Genomic DNA, 22,919 nt, shown 5'->3' on the forward strand with positions numbered 1-22,919 from the left:
GTCATTAGATTATTTCCAATAAATATTTATTTCTAAATATTCTCTATGTTGTTATTTTAATTTAAAATTAAGATATTTTTGTTCTAAAAATTCAATAAATATGGATAAAACTATAACAAAATTAATATTATCTTTTATATTTACTATTACATCACCATAATAAAAGATTATTTAAATATTTATTACCTAATAACTTAAATAAAAAATTATTCATATTAAAAAATAGATTATCGAAATAATTATATCCAAACATTGTTTATATTATCTTGAAGATATTATCCCATACAATAGCCCAAATTAGTATTGTTTTAGCACTGAAGCAAGCCCAATATAAAGTCTGCACATTAAGACCCATGGGCTCTGCTCTACAGAGTCTACAAAGCTTGTCAATGAATGGGCTCTGCTTCACTCCCACTTCCTACTTTCACTTTCCCATTTATCACATGCACTAACTAATATAATTTTTTTTTAAATTTACTATGAACTTGCAAATTTTTTATTTTTTAAATTTCATATTATAATAAATGCTATTTTCACTCATTCTTTTATTGGAACATTTACCAAAAAAAGAAAAGTATAGCATGAATTTAGTCCTTTTTATGAATGTCAAGGGTGAGTGTTAATAAGAAAAATGAGGAAACTCTGTATACAAGGTAAGGTATTAAACAATGAGTGAAATAGCAAAAACAAATTGGGATGAGCAACACAAAAACTACAAAACACAGTCATCCAACATCTACAGGGCCTTTGTTCAAAAGGCTCCATTGGCAGGGACAGGAAGGCCCAAAATTTGGGATGAGAAACTTGTGTAGGGGGGTTGAAAAGGCATCATCTCTAAACATGTGGCTATGTGGTATCATGTTTCTCCTTACAAAAACTAAAATACTGCTTAATCTCTTCTACAACATTACTCCAATCTCAACTATGGCTTCCTCTGCTCTTTCTCCTGCAACTCCTTCACAGGTATTCTTAATAAAATACCAAAAAAAAAAAAACCAATTTTCTTGAACTATAAATTAACAATGTGCATTGCAGTTTGAAGACTAACTTTGCTAAGTTTCTCTATATAGCTATGCTCCAGAAAGTGTGGTAGGTTTTCTTCATCAAGGGCACTTCTTGGGAAGCCAACAAGGACCCATATGATTAGAAAAGACAGGGGAATGAAAATCAAGTGTCAGGCTACTAGCATTCCTGCTAATAAAGTGCCAGATATGGGCAAAAGGCAGCTCATGAATTTGCTTCTGTTGGGTGCTGTTTCACTTCCGACTGGATTTATGTTGGTTCCTTATGCCGCCTTCTTTGCCCCACCTGGGTGAGTAGTTTTTCGTTTAAGGTTAAATTATAAAATTAGCTGAAATATAAGAGCTTCAAACGGCTGGGACTAGACTTAATATTCATATATTAGTATCCTAAAATACATATCCTACGATATAATATGATACAAGTAAAAACTGATATATATCATACGTATATCGAATTAATACAATACAATAAACGTATTATAAAAGATATATTACTGTTATGAATCGATACACCTTTTTAAAGAAAATAATAATTTAGTAGGGATATATATGAAAATTTTTAAAATTTTAAGAGTATTTGTAATATTTTTTAAAATGATAATATATCTATTATAATCTTTTATTGTTTTATTATATGATTATTTAAAAGATATATCTTAAGATACAATATATTATATGAAAAATTAAATTTTTAACGTACAATGTAATATAGCATTACTATGATAATATTAGTTAAACACTTTCTGCTATAATTATGCAAGCATAGATCATGAATTTCATTTTGAAAGAGATAGCTGTGATTACGTGGAAATTTAACCCTTTTTGGCTCCCTCGAATTGTGCTAGTTGTTCATAGTAGACCTGGCCACGAGCTGATTTGGCCCGTGAACCAGACCGAAACCGGTCTGGATAAAACCTGAACCGACAGACCCGAAACCGGACTGAATTGGAATCAAAACCGTGGTTCTACGGTTCGATTCCGGTTCACATAAATTGAAACCATGAAACCGCCGGTTCACACTGGTTTATGAACCGGCGGTTTACTGTGCTGAACCAAAAAAAATTTGAATTTTTTTTGAATTTTTTTTTTAATTTTATTTAAAAAGCCAACGGTTCCCTGCGCAGGGAACCGTTGGCTTTGAAGGAAAAATTGCAAGGGACCAACGGTCCCCTGCAATTTTCAGAGAAGTTGCAAAGACACTTGGGGTCAAAGCATCCGGAAAAAATGGGGCAAAGCCGAGGCCAAACACAAATAACCGGGTATGGTTCTACACACAAATCTTTATTTATGTATAGTGATAATAAAAGTAAAGAAGAATTTGCAAAAATGGTAGCAATAGATCATTTAGCGTTTAGTTTTGGTGAAAATTTAGGTTTTAATAATTATTGTAAAACTGCATTAAATCCTGCACATAAAACTATTCCAAGAAATACATTAAAAAGAATATTATTTAGTTTATATAAAAAACAAAAAAAAAGAGTTAATTCAATTTTTTACAAATTTTAATGGACGTGTATCTCTATGTAGTGATATTTGGAGTGATCATTGGCAAGTTCATTCTTATATGGGTATAACTTGTCATTGGATAGATGACGATTTTCTATTACAAAAAAGAATTTTGTCATTTAGAGTGTTTGATGAACGACATACGGCTGATAATATTTATAGAATAATTAAAGGAATATTAGAAGAATATAAATTACTTTATAAAATTTTTTCAATGTCATTTGATAATGCACGTTCAAATACTGCCTCAATAAATGATTTAATTGATATTTGTAAACCTAATTTAGGTGGTAGATTTTTTCATATTATATGTGCATGTCATGTATTAAATTTATGTGTACAAGATAGTTTACATTGTCTTAATAATTTTATTAGTCTAATAAAAATAGTAATTTCATATTTATGGACACATCACCAAACTATGAAAGAATTGGGTAAATTTTGTAAATAACATAATAAAAGACCAAAAAGATTTCTTAAAGACGTGCTAACTCGTTGGAATTCAACATATGAATTACTCAACGAGTCATTTGATTATAAGGATTTATTATGCTCATTTATTTCACAAAATGTGTCACAAATTATATTATATCCCCAACATTGGGATATTTGTAAAAAAAATTTAAATTTATTAAGAAATTTTAATAATGCAACATATACTTTAAGTGGGGTTTATTATCCCACTTCTCATTTGCTTTTAAATAAAGCTGTTAATATTATTGGAGCTTTACAAGAAGCCGAACAAGATATTATTCTACAAGAAGCTGTTTTTTTAATGAAAACAAAATGGTTAAATTACTATAAAATAATTCCAAAACTTTTTCTTGTTGCATGTTTTTTTTATCCTAGATTTAAATTAGATGGTGTCACAGATTATTTGACATTATATTATGAATGTTTACAATTAGATGAAGTTAATATTTCATTAACTATAACTAATATTATGAATTTAATTAAAGAAATTTATGCTAAATATGCATTAATTTATGGTGGTTCTTCTTCCTCTCTACCACCTATTGCTCTATCATCAACCCAAAATATGAGTTATGGTGATCGTATTATGATGCAAAAGGGCAAAAGACCAAGAGGAACATTAGGCTCCACCTCGGAGCTTGATATTTATTTAACTACTATTTTTGAGTTTAGTGACAGCAATATAGGTAAAGACTTTCCAGTTTTAGAATGGTAGAATCGACACACATAAACTTTTCCAATATTAGCAGCTATTGCTAAACAAGTTCTAGCAGCACCAGTATCAACTGTCGCAGTAGAACAAGCTTTTAGTCAAGGGGGTAATATATTGGATGAGAGACGATCAAGTTTGGCTCCCGAATCTATTGAAGCTCAAGTATGCGTGGACGATTGGACAAAAGCCGAATTACGCCAACAAGAAATGAAAGTGGACTTCAATGAAGAATCGTTTGATTTAACTACAGATAGTTCGATGACGACAGGAAATAATACTCAAGATAGTGGAGGTGAATGATAAGGTAAGGGGGTACTGCCAACTATTAGATATGCAAAGGTAAGAGAACTACGTAGGTTTTGATTCTTCTAAACCTCAAGAAGATACGTAGAAAGCTTAATTGAAAAATTAAGTCCAAGTCTTTCTTTTAATTTTCAATTATTGTAATTAATAATTTAAAAATTAAATCAAGATCATGTATTAGAATTAACGGTTCAATATTGGTTTCAAACCGAAATCGTCGGTTCCAAATCGGGGTCATGAACCGGAACTGGGGGTTTCGAGCCGTCCTGTTACGGTTTCGGTTCAGGGTCCTTATATTTTTTAACCGTGAACCGACGGTTCCGAACTAAAACCGACGGTTCATAAACCGTGGCTAGGTCTAGTTCATAGCATAAATGCCAAGAAAAGTTGTGCCGGCTTGCCTATTTAATATTGTCTTAACTTCTGTTGGTAGGATGACAGGCTAGGAGGTGCCGGTGGCGGTACCACTGCCAAAGATGCCAAAGGCAATGATGTCATTGCACAAGGATTGAAAGTACAAAGGTTGATGAGCACTTCAGACTCCGATTTAAGGCTTTTTTTTTTTTTTTTTCTTTTTCTGTTGTTGTTTTAATCATCAAAGCCACTAATAATTTGTAATCTCAAAATTACGGGGAGGTGTTGAAGTGGCGAGTGCTTTGGGTATCTGATTGAAATTAATTCGTATATCAGGGAGATCCAACTTACCTTGTTGTGGAAAAGGATCGAACACTTGCATCATTCGGAATAAATGCAGTGTGCACTCATCTTGGGTGTGTTGTGCCATGGAATCAAGCTGAGAAGAAGTTCATCTGCCCTTGTCATGGCTCTCAGTACAATGACCAAGGAAGAGTTGTGAGAGGACCTGCTCCATTGGTAACCAAATTATCATATCTTGTGTTCATTACCATGGATCTCATTACAACATTTCCTTTATCATCTTTTACTTCATAATTGCCATGGCTCATGCCAATGTGGAAGACGGCAAGGTAGTGTTTGTTCCATGGACTGAGACCGATTTCAGAACTGGTGACGCACCATGGTGGGCATAAACTTCTTTCAGAGATTATAAACAGACTATATAAGATACCTGATTGTAATCATATTCATGCCAATTATCGATTATTTGTAAAGATTTACCAATGGGTATTCATATTGGTCAGAAATATATCAGATTTATAAATATGAAAATTAAAACTTATATTACACAAAATCAATTTATTTGAGTTAAAATTCAATCCATCATAGTTATATACCACCCACTTCACTCACTTTTATTATATTTAAGATTCTTTTTCTTTCAGTCTCCCTCAATATCATCTTATTTGCATCCAGTCTTGTTGTATCAGGATTTTTCTTACAGAACTTGCATAGAATTTATTTTATTCTGTACCAATCAAATGAGGCAACAGATAACAAGCACAAATTTCTTCCACTACTTATGGATAAATATTTGCATAACACTATTAATACTCGAGTGGAATCGACTTTCAAACTGTGTTAACGCCAAATTTAATCGAAATCATGCATCAATCTTTGACTTTGAGCAATGCATCGGCTCCTTCCTTTATCAACTTCCACGCAGCAACGACGTGGCGATCTTCACTGAATGTTGCTCCCACTGCAAACCTCAGCATATATAGTCCACCGACTATGGTGTGGCTCATATAAATCCGCCCCGTTGAGTTCACCCATTCCAGTAGTCTACGGTTCAACATCTCTGTGTAACCCGACTCCACATCAGAATATGGGTTCAACCGAAAACATACCAATGCAAACTGTCTCGGCACTACGATCTCGAACCGGGGATCCGATTTCACGAGCCCCTCAAACATTTTGGCCATGCGTACGTCAGAGCGGATGTGGCTTTGTAGGTTCACCAGACCAGAGCTACGTAGAATCATCCATAACCGGAGCGACTTGAATTTTCGACCTGTACCCACTTGCCAATCCTTGTAATCCACAACCAAAGCTGATTCGCTTTGATTGTTTCTCAAATACTCCGGGTTGGTGCTTAATGCCTTGGTAAGTCTACTTGGATTTTTGATCCACAAGCAACAACAGTCCAAGTAACTGAGGAGCCATTTATGAGGACTCAAACTGAGTGAGTCAATTTCTTCGACACCATTCAAGTAGTGTCTAAACTCAGGACAAATACATGCACTACCACCGTAAGCAGCGTCAACGTGGAACCAAATGCCGTATTCTTTTGCTACCTCAGCAAGCGGTTCGATGGGATCAATGGCTGCGGTTGACGTTGTCCCCACTGTTGCACATAAATAAAGCGGGATCAAACCCGCTGCCGTATCAGCTTCCACAACTTTACGAAGAAGCACAGGAGAGAAAGAGAATTCCGTATCAATGGTGGTGGGTATTAACCTAATGTTACTTGGATATATACCGGCTAATTTACAGACCTTTGTGAATGTGGAATGAGTCTGATCAGAGCAATAAACAGCAAGCTTACACGTGTTGTTCATGCCAATAACTTCAAGAACTTTATCTCTGGCAGCAATGAGAGTTACAAGAATGGATTCACTGGTAGTATTTTGAATAACGCCACCCCCCGTGCCGGAAAACATGAAGGATTTTGGAAGTTTGAGCATATTAGCAAGCCAGTCCGTGACAACCATCTCGAGCTCAGTGGCAGCTGGAGATGCAATCCAGTTGAAACCAACAGCGTTAAAGCTAGTACACAGCATTTCTCCGAGAAAAGCTGCGGTGCTAACAGTAGCGGGAAAAAATGCAAAGAAGTTTGGGCTTAACCAATGAGTCATACCGGGGATTATATCTTTCCGAATGTCTTTAATGATGGTTTCAAAGGACTCAGGTTGGTACGGTGCAGTCTTGGGTAGGCGTTCGACGAGGTAGCCCGGTTGAACTTGGCTGAGAACTGGATAAGATTCAATGTTTTGGTAGTAATCAGCAATAAAATCCACCATTTCATGTGCTCGCCTTCGGAACTCCTCAGGATTTAAAGGCTGGAATTGGCCAGACTCAGCCGAGTTTGAACCAAGGCTATCCATTTTGAAGGCTTAAAGGATGGTTTACAACGGGGAAGGTTGTAGTGTATTTATAGTGAATGAAGGCGAAGAGAGGTTGATGTAAGACAAAGTTATATTTATGAAGCAATTACGTTTTTGGTAGATTAAAACCATAAAATTGGCCCCAGTCAAATGAATCGTGGGGAGTAGTTAAATTTGTTTCAGAGTATTTTTAAGAGACAGTCTGGAGGATGCATAGCCTCGGGGTGATGGTATGGTGTTTCTATTTTTGACAGATTTTGTTCATGCAGAGGCTCACTTGCTGTTAAGTGTCAAACCTAATTTGGTCAGTTTCCTTACCTTTTCACATGATTCCACCAATTGAGTGTTTACAACACAAACACCACTATTCTGAAATCACACGGTTTTATGTAATTAACAAGCAATTTTGAATTACTTTTGCCCGTATGTTACACAATTCTTTTTTTCTTTACACGACATGGCATTGGCATATATACGAGACACGGGTCTAACTAAGCAAACCATTCATGATAATAACAAATAATAGCCACAATAATTCAATTTCGGATTACTTACGCACAAAAGAGAGACTAAAACTGGAAATACTCCAATAATTCAATTTCGGTTCAAACGTCCCTGCATGATTTTGGTTAGTATGAAATCCTTCTCGAGATCTTTACGGTTTATAGAAGGCCAAAGGACTTATTCCCACCAAAAGTATGTTATTATCTCAAAATTTCTTTATTAACTTTGAAAATCTTATTTACTTACCCATAAATAGTTAAAATTAATGGAACTCTAACCCCTTAAAATTTTATCTCTTTTCCTCCTTAATCCCTAAAAACTAACTATTTCCCCCTAGACCAAGTTTTAAAAAATAGCATTCTCCCCCCAGGGTTTAGTTTTCAAACCCCAACATCAAATTCGATACCATCATCGACGACAAAGCTCTCCAAAGGTATCACCATGCTCCGATGGTCTCTCTTCCCTCCTCTAGAATGTCAGTCGACCGAGATCTGGCCTGAAAAGTTAAAGAGTTTCATCGGGAGACAAAAAACTTCGTCTTTCAGGTCAGATCTCAATCGACTGACATTCCAAAAGAAAGAAGAGAGACTATTAGAGCATGGTGATGCCTCTGGAGAGCTTCATCATCAATGATGGCACTGGGGATTGAAAACTAAACCCTAGGGGGGGAATGCTATTTTTTAAAACTTGGCCTAGGGAGAAATGATTAGTTTTTAGGGATTAGGAGGGAAAAATAGATAAAATTTGAATTTATTTTTAATATTATAAATAAAATAACAATTTTGTCTTTTAAACCATTAATTTTAATAGCTCATAAGTGGGTAAATGAAATTTTCAAAGTGAACTAGTGGAAACTTGAGATAACAACAAACTTTGGGTGGGAAATAGTCCTTTGGCCTTTATAGAAATGTAAGATCTATGGGAATATTTCAATAATATCACTTGATTTGAAAGTCTTTGTTTCATTCTTTAAACCTCTCGTGAGAGGGTTTTGCTACGAATAGTATTATGTATATAAATAATGAATATAAGTTTATATACAAATTATATAATATAATTATATAATTAGATATTATTTTATCTTTAATTTAAAATCACTTAATTATATAATAAAATATTATCATTTATGCATAAATTTGTACTCATTATTTATATACAAAGTTTTATTGTTTTGCATTATTATTTTTCACTCACCATTTCTTCAATCAACAAGCAATCAAAGAACAACACAATAAAAACAAAAGATCATAACTTCAATAAGTGTAACAATAATAAAAAGAATGGAAAATTAATTAAAATAATCTAATAATAAAGGGCTTCCACGATATTAGTTAAGAGATTACATGGATATAGCCAAGAGACCAATATAACACATATTTTACCCTCATCTCTTACCTTAATAAACCCTAGCCGCACCTTGTTTTTTTCATCCACAATTTTATTTATAATTCAATTAAAAATCAATGAATCCAACAACAGATTCATCTTAATTCAAGTAAATAAACATTTCATTATATTGTTTTTTTATATTTTTCAAGAATTGAATATAAAATTTGAAGAATTATTAATTTGGCAGCCATTATCTGCTTCTAATATGAATAGCTCTAATTTTATTCTAATTCTTTCATCAATTTTTCATTATTATTGTGAAGTATGATACAATATCTAGTTTATTAAAGTTTTGCTTGAAATTTGTATGAAAATTGAAGATTTCTTGGGTAGAAGTGATCGTATTGGAGCAATTTTGCCTACCATAGCTCCCACTCTATTTTTTCCCTTCTAATATATATTTTTTTAATCAATTTTCAAATATTATTGTTAATATTATAAATATGATATTAACCTTGTTTATATTATTTGGTGTTAGATTTTATACAAAATTTGAAGAAATCTTAGGTAGTATTAAGAGAGAAGTAAATGTTCCTAGTGTTTATAAGGTCTCATAATTTCATCAATTCAACTTTTCTGTAGTAAAATTTACTTATCAGGATTTTACTTAATCTTTTTAATTCATGTATTTGTATAAACAATAAAACTATACATACCTATTAATATTAATTTGATTTTGAGTTATAAAAAGTATAAGAAACTAAGGGTAAGAGTAACGTAGGCAAGGTAAGATGGGGTAGGCGGAATCACGTCCAGAAAGCTAAAATGTATGTTTTAAAACCTTTTAGGAATGATTTATGTATACATATATTCATGTGTGTATATATTTGTATACCAAAAATATGTACACAAAACATTGCTCTTAAAAAAATTCATGTCCCTACCCAACCTTTATAAATTTTTGGCCAAAGGACTTATTCCCACCCAAAGTGTGGTTTATTGCCAAACTCTCACTCATTAAGTTTTAAAAACTCAAATATTCATTCATTATCTAATTTCTATTAAAATTCACTGTTATGATTAAGGTTTTAACTATCATTTTTTCAATTATATTAAAATATATATAATTTTATTCCATTTTTTATCAGATTTTAAAAACTGATAATTTCACCTCAATTTTAACTTTTCTAGTTTTGAAAAGTGGTTATTACCTTCCCCCCCCCCCCCCCCCCCCCTCCCTCAAAAAAAACCATCCTGGCTTTTCTTCCTTTTTTGGCCACCATCTCTGGCAATAGTAATGGCAATTTCACCAGTAACCCGTTTAACTCACACACATAAACAACAACACAATAAACCCTAAATCGATCAATAGTTGTCAAGAGTGTAGATAACAACAATAACAAAGGTGTGAATAGCCCCACCCAGTCACGTGACAATGGTGGCAAGAAGATAGTTGCGGTAGGGTCTTCGTGGGCGCAGGTCATGTGAGGTGAATCGGATTCGAACACATTCGTTCCTTCACGCAATGAGTGTCAAAGATGGTTGTGGGCAAGCTAAGGAAGATAGTGTGGAGCATGGGACTGGCAATGCTAGGAAAACATTAGCGTGGAATAAGCCATCAAACGGAGCAAAGAGGAGAAAAAAGGATGGGAAGAAGATTATTGTAAAGTTAGACGAGTTGTTGGTGGTGAAATTGTACCGTCAGTATTGTCAAAGATGATGGCCGGAGAGAGAAGAAAAAAAATCTTAGTGATTTGGAGGAGGATGGGTGCGGCAAGGTGAATAATCACTTTTTAAAACTAGAAAAATTTAAATTTAAATGAAATTATTAATTTTTAAAATCTAAGAAGAAAATAGGATAAAATTATATATTTTTTAATATTACTAGTAAAATGATAATTTTACTTTTAATTTTAAAATAAAATTTTAATAAAAACTGAATAGTAAATAGGTATTTGAATTTTTAAAATTTAGCTAAACCTTAGGTAACAATAAGTCTTCCGGCCTAAATTTTTTTTATTCTCTTATTTTACACATTAGTGGGTCATGTCAAGTTAGTTCGCAGGTACAATTTTAAGATTGGGTTTGGCAAGGCTCACAATTTTGTAGATTGTGCCGCCTGTAGGCCGTGCCATTAAAGTGGAGACTAGGTCGGCCTAGCTGCCCCGCCGTGTCTGCTCATAGGCAAAGGCGGGTAAGGTTGGATACTATCTTTGGCGTAGACGTATAGCATATTATAATTTCCCTATTTCTTATTTTTTAGTTGTACTGTTTGTCCAAGTACCATTTAGATTATTGTGGAAGTTCATGATTTATCATCTTGTCTCAACTGAAAAACAATCGACAATTGCTAAGAGTTTTGAACATCACATTCACAATTGTACCTCAAAAATAAACTCAACTGTTTAATCTACCATATTCATAAGATATCGTCGTCACTGCAGTAGTGAAGTCAAACACACAAGGCCGAGTCATTTCTCTCCCATCCGCTGAGCATGTGAAATGAAATGGAAAATATATAATTCTTATTAAATTGACTTAAGCAAACGACTTTCTTTTAGTTGTGGGAATTTCTTCGTGATGCTTACTGAATTACTAATTCTTTAAATTCAAAAAATCCCCTAGCCTTCGCAAGTCGTTTGTTCATTGCCATCTTGCAATGTAGTTATGGAAAATTTACTTGTGATAAGAAAAATATTGAGACACTGATGACCCCAGTTTCAACTTCTTGTTAAAACCTAAACGTACACTATCAAGTAAATCAAATATAAAGTCAAAACTAACGTTACTATTTCAAGTTTTGGTTTGTCATTGATTGTATAGGACGGTTTCAATGGAATGTAATGAAGTCAATAGCGTCTATTTTGATGAGGGTTGATTATTGTAAAGGAAATAATAAAACCAAATAAAAGAGAGAGAGAGAGAGAGAGAGAAAATGTGCATCATTTGGGAAGCGGCATATACAAGAAACTTCAATATATTGAAGACGGTTAGGCTCCAGGTTTTCAATCTCTGCCTCTGCCCCAGAATTACGATTAAAGATTTCTACAGAGTTAAACCACTGTGCATAAATTAGTTTTTAATATTTTATTGATGTTTGACTGTTGAGAAAAGAAAAGTATATTTACAGGATGAGATATTCGTTGAAAAAATTCTGACATATTTGCTGCAATGTAAGGGAAGTATTCTGCAATGGTTCTGTGTTTGGTTCTCGGAATCGGGTGCCTCGTTTCATGGAACAGCATGCCTGCAGTAAAAGATTACTATTTTTACCTGTAATTTTGAAGTCTCAATCTTCGGTATGTTAGGATCTCAAATGTAAATAATGAAATTGGAATCCGATATAGGAAACTATAAGCTTCTAATGTGGGGTTTATATGGCTTTGATCCCACCTCTGCCTTATTTTGCTCGGCCATTTGATAGGAAACTGCCTGTTTGGTCTAAGCTGTAATTTGTAAAAACCCTCTTACGTTAAAATTATACCAATCTAACGTTCCCCTGAAACTTAACCACCTTATTAATCGGCTATAAATGCAGTTACATCAGGAAAAGGAGGACTCGGAACTTCCCTGAAATCCTATAGCAAGCCAAATCCTACAATTGTACATTATATCCCTTGAAATCATTCTAATCCTTTTTCCTAAATTTTCAATCTATAGCTGGATTTAGCTACATCAGGGAAAGGAGGACTCGGAACTTTCCTTGGAATAAGTTCCATTGGTGGTGCTTTTGGAGTTGCTGATGCGCATGTGCCGGGGGCAATGGTTGGAGAGCTTTCCTTCATCAGCGCTGAATTAATTCATGTCAGTACATGCATTTGGCTTGCTATATTCCAATTATTTTCCCATTTTAAATTTTGACATTCACTTTTGTTTCAAATTCATCAGTCTTTTATAGCTGATTTGGCGGCATCAAGGACTCCAACCTCTGCTTGAAGGCTAATCACAAAAGCAGTTTTCCAGATGGTCTTTGCAAGGACGCTAGTATGTCATGCCATAGCAAATTTTATGTGTTCCTTTTTCCACTTAGTTATCAAGAATCTAATGTTTATCTGAATAACAGACATAATAATTCTAATATTAGGTAGCTCAATACAAGTTACCTTTACCATTTCTTACAGTTCTATTCTTTGCCATCTCAGCTGCTTTTTTAGCTTATTTGTGTTCTTTTTGACGCCTATGCGTTTCCAAAGCTGCCCATTGTGAAGTACTACCGTGTTAATCTAAGGCAGCCTCAGAAGGATCCAAAACTGTCTCAGCTGACCTTGATGCTGGAGGCATTCAAATATTAACTAGAGAAGAAGTAAGCTCATTTCTCTGACAATAAGAAAGGAAAATTTTCATATTGAATGAATTTCAATCTTCTATAACCTTTAGTAATAGGATGCAGGATGAGCAACATAGAGTTATTATATCAGAACATGAATTATGCGCTTGACCTGTTTCTCATACTAAGATTCTTATTTGAAGATACTGGATCACACAGTTTGGGCACACGTTATATGCTCATGCATTCATCAGATTAATTTAGTTAGTTCTGCTGCTTTAGTTGCATCTTCAGTCAACAGACACAATTCTTTTCCTCAAAAACTCAGGCACTTGCCAGTGGATGTGTATGCATTTAATGTCCATCGTGCGGGTGATATATTAACAGGCGTAAATATACATTTTCAGGTATGCACTCGTTTTGACTGCAATGTATAACGTGTGGGATCTAATTAGGAGATACATTCCACCACTCCTGAAGTTGGAGTTTCGACAAGGTCTCATGTCCGCGGTTCTTTCTTGTTTCTTTCTTATCGCAGCATTCTATTTTCACTGTAAGTAATGGGGACAGGACTGGATGATTATGCCAACATCCTTGGTAGACGCAAGTAATGGTTATGTCTCAGTTTGTGTTCTTACTTCAGCATCAAAAGGCTACAAGGTTTGTTCATAACACAATACCTGAAAATATAGGTAGGAATTAAAAAGTATTATTGTATTTAAATCTTGTAAGGACCAGTGCAGAGTGCACTTGGAAAGGGTTGAAGAGCCTGTACTTGCCTCTGGCAATTACAAATGACGCCTAGCCCTTTTCAACCCACTGGGGTTGAAGAGCCTGGCCCAGAATCACCTAAATTCAACCGCGATTCTGTGTCTTGAGCATATGAATTCATGCTGACAAATTGAATAATAATCGACCAACATACTCAGTCTTGGGGATTCGTTTCGAGACCTTGTTTACATTTCTCGATAGATTATTAAAATTTTAAATCAGTACTGTGCCTTCGAAACTCAATCCAATAATTATCTAAGAAAGGCCAAAACGCCAAAAAATAAATATAAAGTGACAAATAGCAAAAACAATTTGCAAAAAGCATAAAAATATATAAAATATAAATGACAACAGTAACTGGGCAAGAAATCCTCCTTGTACTATATGTCAAAAGCGACATGGAAACCAGCCTGAAATTTACAGTGACCAAAAGCGCAAAAATGACCCGCATTGCCCTTTTGTCTCCCAAGTCATAGCTTCACTTCAACCGCTTCACGTGACCTCCACAGACACAAGAATTATACAGTGGCCGGCCTCACCACTACCGTTGACTCTAAACAAATGCAGCAGAAAGTAGAATGATTAGGGGCAACAATGGAAACAAAATAGCATGGAAGCTTTGAGGCCATGAATATGACGGTAAAGACGAAGAGGATTGAGAGTTTTCGAACTGCAGAGAATCAACAGCCAAAGGCATATTCTCTTGATCGGGGCTACACTTGGATTCGTGTGGTGGGTGGGCACTGTACATGATGGCTCGCAGCACCGCCGAAACGGTGGGAATGTAGGCTGTTTTATTACGTGCCAACAGCCATGTCAGCCCCATTAGCTGGCAATCTCTGTTGAACATCTTGGTCGCCCTGCTATCGACGTCTTCTTCCGTTTTGTTCTTATGTCCACCCGTTAACTGCAAAAGCAAACAAAGACAATGGCATTTTAGTTCTGTAACTTAAAAAAGAAAGATAATGGCTAGGGAAAGGCAAAGTGAATTTGGGTAAAAGAAATAAAAAATGCCTTTGAAAAAATTTGAAGATAACATTTACATGGAAGCAGATGACCCCTATATTTGCCATCATAAGCCAATGATTTTCCAAAACAACAAAGTCTTAAGAGCGAAGAACGACATGTAATCATAGTCCAGTTCATGAAAACATTGATCATCAGTGCCTTTGATGGAGATAAAATTTATGAAAAAAAATAGATTATTAAATCATTCATAAGCCAACCATATCCCCAAAAAAAAAAAAATTGACCTTTTGAAGGGCGCCCAGGCATTTAGTACAGCCAGTATATGAAGAATTTTTGCAGTTCTTCTCCAAGTTCTTAACGGCAGCAGTTGGAGTTACGTTTCGAAACTCAGCCGTTACGTTGAACGCAGCCGGGCAGCTAAGCGAACTGATTTGATGCAGCCTAATCCCACAAAAACACAAAATCGCATCGCAACTCGCATTGGGTTGCGGAATCTTCACGTTCTTGCTGACCAACGCGCCTTGCAGGGAGTTCACGCACTTCTGCGAGTCGTCAGGCATCATGGGAAGATCTGATTCCGCGGCTGGAGCCTCCGCCGGGACCTGGAGAGCGTAGCGTGCGTGAGCCGCAAAGAGCCACGCAGCTAGTACAGGACAGCACCTGCTCCGGTCTAGGTTACGCCCACAGGCATCATTCACACCGCCGAAAAGCTCAGCTGAGAGGTCTAAACGGCAGGTGGCGGACTCTGTCTGGACCGGAAATGCCGGTACAGTGTTGGAGGATGCATACTCTCCTGGTTTTAACGGTTGGTCATAACCGCTGACTACATTAGCTAGTAAACCACCAAAAGAGACGTGAAAACTAGAAAGCAGAAGAGTTAACGTGAGAATGAAAATGAAGGCATGTTGAGGCATTTTGCTAGTAAAACAAGAAGTAGATTTTGGGTTAAAACGTTGACTTTAGGTTCTGGTTTTACAGAAGAAAAGCAGATTGTTGATGAAAGACTTCAAAAGCGGATTCAGATGATATCGGAATAGAAAGTAGATTGGTTTGTTTATGATTCGTACCAGATGAAAGGGCTTTAGCCAAGAAATGAGTGAAAGTGAGACGCTCCAAGTTCACGAAACAAAGCAGTGATTGATAAATTTATATAGTAAAAAATAAGTTTTTGGTTATAGTCTAAAGAGATGGGAGAATGGGGTCCATGAGAAAGAGAAGAGATTCGTTTGGTTCACATATCTGGAAAGAGATAAACAGAGGAGAAGAAAGGTTGGAGATGACAAGAAGAGGGTGTCTGAACATTTGGCAGCTTGTGGTGTCATTTTCCCTTTCATTCTTTATCTTCTTGTGCCCTTTGATGTGATGTGTTATGGAGTGTGAGACTTCTCTCTCTTTTTAAGTCATTGCTTTGCTTCCTCACTTGCTACTGTTCTTCTGCAAAACCATACTCGCCCTGTCTCCATGCATTTGACCACACCTGAATGTGCCTTTTAGTTTCTTTCTTCAATTATTTGAATAGTTGCGATCACCAAATGATATGGACGGCATGTGATCTTTGTTACCCCATAATTATTTACTCCGTTCGGAGCATTTCTACATATTTCTTAAAGGAACAAAAATTAGAGTAATTTTCCCACCCAGAGTTTAACAAAACTAGTTTCCACCCACTAAATGAAATGATGAGGTGGCATCAATTCATTTCCAAATCAGCAATTTAATTAAGGGTCAATGATATTATAATAGTCAACTACAATGATAGGAAAGAAATCTTTGATTGCTGGTGTAAATCCTTTTAAGGAAAATATTGCAATAAGATTAGTTATTAAAGATTTGTGAGCTAATTATTAGCAAAATATCCGTAATAAGCTGGGTTTGAGATAATGTAACTCAGTTGTGCAATATACAAAAAAAAGAAGAAGGGGAGAAAAAGGACCTTGAGTGTTTTGTAGAGCATTTTTTTCGGATATTCTCTGTAATTTTTCTTCTTGGCGTTTAATGAAATTCTCTTTGGTTGCCCTTCGAGTGGATGTAGGCTATCAAATTGATAGCTGAACCACTATAAATATTGGTCCCCTTTTTATATTGTTTCAGTTTATCCTTGTTCCTTTATCATCTTGTTGCTTTGTTTCATATTACTCAGGGTTCAATTTTCATCATGAAAAAATTGTCAAACTCTCTCCTATTTTGTAATTCCTTTAAGAAAACTAATTATAAATGAGTGTAACAGTCTTTTCATCCCCTCAATTGAGAAAAACTGAATCAATTTGGCAAATCTATCAAAGTCATCAGAGTTGCATTAGCCCAATTATTGTTAATTAAAATTACACCAAATGTAATTTTAGTCGAATTATGCTTAAAAAAAAGTGTAATTTCAACAAAATCACATTTGAAAGGCTTATCTTGGCTACCAAAAACACATTAAGCTTATGATTTCAAACTTTAAAAGTTATTAAAATCAATATAAAATGGTCAACACCTCATCTTTTTCTTTGTCATTCTATCTTCATACTCACCCATCTTATTTTCACCACATCTCACTCATAATTAGGGTTCGATTCCATCTGGATCAAACCCAAGCATGGCCTTACATATATGTTTATATATCAACAAATGGCACTCTTTATTTGTGTGTGTGTGTGTGTGTATGTTAAAATAAATACCCTTAAAATGAGATGATTGTGACAAGGAGATCAATATATATTTTGGTTATGAGGATCTTATGTGCATATTGGGTAACCACAAACGTAGCAATGGGTCATACCAGGTTATATTTGATGTGATCCATTGTGTGCATATGGATTGTATCATATCAAGACTCACCATTTGGCAAGTCATGGCTAGACCCATTGCACGACCGAAGACCTCCTAGGTCATGCCTTCATGGCCCTTATTAGGATAGTCTGCGTGCTTTTATGGGTCGTCCTATCATCTTAAATATTTTATATATTTTTAATATTTAATTATTTATAATTATTCTTTTTAATGCGTTATGTCGAGCCGACTTGTAGGCCTTACCCTAAGGCCCCCAACACGGCTCGTATGACTTATGAGTTGTGTCTCTACAAGCCATGCCACGAAAAGAAGGTCTAAGTTATGTTGCAGGCCAACCCTAACCCATTAACATGTTTATTTTGTCATTCTAAAAACGTTAATAACCTTAGTATCATCTTAACCTAAGACATCAATAATACAATAAGATTATTGTAATGTTGAACGACTCTATTAAAAGGTTATGATAAATCTTAAATATCATGATTGTTTATTAATAACCTTATGCACACATATGCATGTTGTCAGCATGTTCACCTGATTGACCCACCAAATAATTTCATATATATGGTAATCCTAACATATATATAATAAATCTTTGAATGGACGATAGTGTATTTGATCCTTAGATTTTATATCACCAAAATGTCTTGTACACTAATAGGTCTACTTTGACACTAATTTAACTTACTATTTTATCTATAGTTATACATACGGTAATGGTTAACTATATCAAATAGTGTATTGAGACTATAATAGATCAATATCTAGTTCATTGCTTTAGGGTATGAGAGAAAAAAATCTTGTCACATAGTTTGGTTATGTTAACATACTACAAATCTATTACCATACCGGAATTGAGTCATTATTCAATCTATTATTAGTTTAGTTGTTACTTACTTGACTAATCAAACTTCAATATCAAGGTAGGTAGAAACTACTTTTGTATAAGTCATGATGAGATATTTTATGATAAAAGGATTATATTGCATGTCAACCATATTGTTGACAACTAAAATTAGTATTTCATTGATTGTTCTATCATTTAATAGATCATAATGTTTATATTAGAGGTTGCTCTTGGAATGTGAATTGAAGGTTGACTAATTGTAGATAAGTCATGATTATATTCACTATCAATATAATAGGAAAATCTATGGGTTACACACAACAAAGGTTAATTGTCAAGTTTTATAGGATTATGTTCACTGTCAATATGATTATTCTAAAGACCACTTTTAGTCTATAAATAGAGGTCTGACTAATAATACATTACTCACAATTTGTTTACTGTCAACACAACATGAGACTGATAGGCCACACATAATAAGACTTGACTGTTGAGGTTCAAAAGCTTAATGATTATAGCAGATCACTCTCAATAACAGAAAATGCTAATTTGATTTCTATTAGACTTAAACTAGTTGATTGCTTACTTAAGGAACCAATAAGTGGTAACAAAATTAAAGAGGGACTAAGATAAGGTATAAAGAGTAGGAACGCCCATTTTATCTTAAGAAATTATTGTTTTGATTTTTTGCATTAAAGAATGTTTTTTCTGTGATTTAAGTTTATTTGGGTTTGACTTAGATGAGTCATAATGGAATGCTCATTCCATCACCAAGAATAACTATTTCAAAATATTACTAATTAAGCAAAGTTTTCGTCTTTGGCCGAAACAACAACCCTATCTCGTTTTTCCTCTTTCTTGATCTACCATAAAACTACACTAGCACCTAATTAGAGTCCCTTTTGGCCTCTCCACATTAAGTGATTGGATCTCATTGCCTTGTGTGGGTGAGTAGTGACTGTCCTACAATTGGATGGATTTGTAAAAGCCACATGGAGAAGATTTGAAAAAGAAGTTGCCAAATGTAGGTATGTATTCATCCAAACTCGTTTTTATTGAAATTTCATTCAATTTTACCTTCATTCTTGATTGGGGATTCCAAGCCAAATCTATATGTTTCTATTACCCATGTTGTTTGAGATTCTCAACAAGTTTGACCTTAAAACTTTTTTAACCTATTGAATGTATGAATCGTACTTTTTCACTCAAAACCTAACTTTATTAAAAAAAATCATATCATTATAAGGGCATAAATCATAAAAATTAAAATAATAACTTTTTTATAAATCTCACTTTAATTTTAAACATGACAATTTGACCTTTTTAGAAGTTCAAAATTCTATAATTCAATTCCTAAGATTCAAGTTTGGAAACCTTAGTTGTCACAACTGTCACTTATCAAGACTTAAATCCATCAAAATTGTCACTCACCCAAGCTTAAAACCATTAGACCAATTATCTACCCATTCCTAATGCCACCACCAAAACCACCCAACATGATATTTTAGCTCTTTAACAAAGTTCAAAAACTTGCAATTCAACTTTTATAATTCAAGTTTGAAAATCATAGCTATCATGACCACCACTTGCCCAAATCTAATCCACCAAAATTGTCACCCATCAAAATCCAAACCTACTAAAACCATTTGTAAGGAAGGAAATGGTGAAAGTGAAAGGTTAAAATGAGGGTGTTGATGATAAATTTGATATACAACTAAGTATTTTAAAATTTTGTTAATTTTAAGTGATATGATAATTTTAAAAAATGAATTAGTTTAAAGCAATGTTGTAATATAAATTTGTATCACTGTGCTTAGATTTCTTTGGTTGACAAAATTGAATTTTGGGTAAGTGTAATATATGCAATTAGTGAGTGAAATGTGTTTTAATGCCAAACTTTGTGTTGGAAAAGGAAAGTACCCTTTGGATAGATTAAATAAAAGATTAAAGGTCCATAGTCTCGGGGATTTTGAGGTAAATGTGTGGCTATGGAGGGAAGGGTTGGTGTAGTTGTGATGACAAAGGAAAGTCTGAGTTATAAGTGTACCATGGAGGAGTTAGAAAGGTGAGGGCTGTGGGTTTCGATTGTTTGAGGAAAGGTACATAAAAGGAGAAGTGAAGATAAAGCACAAAGAGAGAGAGGCAACAGAGAAAGAAAGAAAGAAAGAAAGCAAGCAAAACAAAAGGGGTGGTTGTGGAGAAAAGAAGAGAAGAAAAGAGAATGAGATAACATGCCAATCTTAAAAAAAAAAAAAGCAATAATTAGGAAAAATATGAAAATTTATTCTATAAATTATCAATAAAATTATACATATTTTTTAAATAAATAATTAAATATATAAATAATATATTATTATATTATTAAATAATTTTAAATTAAAATATAATAATATATAATTTATGTGTTTAATTAAATATTTCAAAATATATGAATATATCATCGCGGTAAATTAATTTCGAAAATCAACCCAATGGGACCCCACAGCCCACAGATATCACAAATTTTCATTAAAATTAGGACAAATCGCACGGTCGATTTGCACCCTTAAATCTTTTTTGCATAAATCAATCAAAATACGGTATCGGGACCATATCATGTGATATGGGATGAAAGTCTAGTTAGATGGGTCCATCATTCTTATTCTTACACGTGTACTAGTACAAATGTCACTATCATAGGTTAGCAAATCAGATGGGCACCCAAATTGAACGAAGCCAAAGTAAGCTGACAAGTATTTTCACTTCTATGGCATCATTTCAGATTTGTTTTCCTTCATTCCCAATTCCCAAATTACCTTCGGAAACTGATTTTTAAAAATTTTCTTATAAAAAAGTCTATAATTGGATTTAAATTGTAAAATTAAATAGAATAGTTTAAAATTTTAATTTAATTTGAATTGATAAATTTTTAAAAAATAATTTTTAATTTAGATTATAGTTTAAGTTATTTTTAAACTAAATTAAACTGTAAATTATATTTTTTTAAAATACATATATATATAAGTATAATTAACAAAATTTTTTAATAAGTAATTAAATGGATAATTTATTTTTATATTTATTTATATATATTTTATATTTTTATATTATGTTCTTAAATAATATATAATTTTAATAAATTTAAATGATAATTTAAACTAAATCTAATTTTTAATTTAATTTAATTCGATTTAAAATATAAAATAATTTAATTTAAAAATAATCGAAATTTAATTTAAAAATCCCACAAACTACGTTAAATTAGATAATACACTATTTATCTTTGTTTATAAACATTCTTTTTGGCAGTAAGAATTGAAATACACTGTGTTGCCGCTTGAGGGCATAGGAGGGGTGTCACATCAGCCGTGGGGGCTGTAGCAGCCAGTGGTGTGCGTGAGTGAGAAGGCGAGAGTTCTGTCACCTAACTCCTTCTCAGCCCTCATGCGTGACAGGCTGACAGCCAATGTAAAGCACAAAACTTTGTTTATTTATTTATCGGGAAAAGGACTATTTCCCACCCATTTTTTAAGCCAATTTCAAACCTATATTCATAGGAGATAAAAAATCGTTTTTTTAACCCATAACCAAACTATCGTCCAATTTTTTAGTTAGGGACAAAGACAGAATCGTTATTTTACTATTTATATTAAAAGTTATAAAGTTTATTACTTTTTACTCCTCTTAGATTTTAGAAACTAACATTTCACATTTATCTAAAGTTTTTAAACTTTGAAAACTAATATTTTCACCTTCAAACCTAGGGTTTTCATATTTTTCAAAATGCAGTCACCCCCATAACTTTCAAAACTAGCAGTTTCACTTTCGTTCTTCAACTTCATCTTCCGACGTCATCTTCGACGTTGTCACCAGCTTCCTCCTTCTCCTGATGCGATGACAGTGGTGCGATGAAGAGATCTTCATTTGCTCGTCACATAGTGCGACGAAGAGGCAAAGATCTCTTCGTCGCTCCACCCAGACAATGAAGGATGACGCTTCGTCGTCCTTCGTCACTTGTCGCGTCATCCAGACGCGACAACGAAGGATGACAAAGCGTCATCTTTTGTCTGTTCTTCTAAATCTGGATGACACTTCGTTATCCAGATCTGGGAGATGAAGGGACACCATTCGTCCTCCTTTATAGTCAGAGATGGGAGATCGGTCGAATGCGTCAGCCTTCGATAGTGGCCAGAGAAGGAAACAAACCTTAGAGGTAAAATCTAAACTTTTTAAACTTTGAGGATGAGTTAGTTGTTAGTTTTTAAAACCTAGAGGGTGGAATGGTGAAATTTTAAAGTTTTAAAATTTAAAATAATAAAATGACAATTTTACCCCTATCTCTAACTGAAAAATTGGACGATAGTTTAGGCATGGGTGGGAAAAAAAGTTTTTGATCTCCTGTAGATATAAGTTTGAGAGTGGCCTAAAAAATGGGTGGAAA

At 34.1% G+C, this 22,919-nt stretch overlaps 3 protein-coding genes and 1 pseudogene across 3 annotated transcripts; 2 read left to right on the top strand and 2 right to left on the bottom strand.

Moving 5' to 3' along the window:
• The first annotated feature begins 924 nt into the window (after nt 1-924).
• LOC123196593 (cytochrome b6-f complex iron-sulfur subunit, chloroplastic-like) lies at nt 925-5,108 on the top strand. Its single transcript, XM_044610648.1, has 5 exons — nt 925-963; nt 1,071-1,312; nt 4,459-4,531; nt 4,708-4,890; nt 4,965-5,108. The coding sequence occupies exons 1-5, from the start codon at nt 925-927 to the stop codon at nt 5,064-5,066; spliced, it is 639 nt and encodes a 212-aa protein (XP_044466583.1). The 3' UTR covers nt 5,067-5,108.
• Nucleotides 5,109-5,372: 264 nt separating this feature from the next.
• LOC123196097 (tryptophan decarboxylase TDC1-like) lies at nt 5,373-7,196 on the bottom strand. The gene has a single exon (XM_044609978.1). It carries the CDS (start codon nt 7,038-7,040, stop codon nt 5,544-5,546), a length of 1,497 nt encoding a protein of 498 aa, XP_044465913.1. The 5' UTR covers nt 7,041-7,196; the 3' UTR covers nt 5,373-5,543.
• Nucleotides 7,197-10,398: 3,202 nt separating this feature from the next.
• LOC123196594 lies at nt 10,399-14,046 on the top strand (annotated as a pseudogene).
• A 92-nt stretch (nt 14,047-14,138) lies between these two features.
• LOC123195858 (uncharacterized GPI-anchored protein At4g28100-like) lies at nt 14,139-16,065 on the bottom strand. The gene is made up of 2 exons (XM_044609719.1): nt 15,165-16,065; nt 14,139-14,818 (listed from the first exon to the last, which is right to left on the bottom strand). Exons 1-2 carry the CDS (start codon nt 15,792-15,794, stop codon nt 14,465-14,467), a joined length of 984 nt encoding a protein of 327 aa, XP_044465654.1. The 5' UTR covers nt 15,795-16,065; the 3' UTR covers nt 14,139-14,464.
• Nucleotides 16,066-22,919: the final 6,854 nt, after the last annotated feature.

This window comes from Mangifera indica, chromosome 14 (genome assembly GCF_011075055.1).
Source record: "Mangifera indica cultivar Alphonso chromosome 14, CATAS_Mindica_2.1, whole genome shotgun sequence".
Classification (NCBI taxonomy): domain Eukaryota; kingdom Viridiplantae; phylum Streptophyta; class Magnoliopsida; order Sapindales; family Anacardiaceae; genus Mangifera; species Mangifera indica.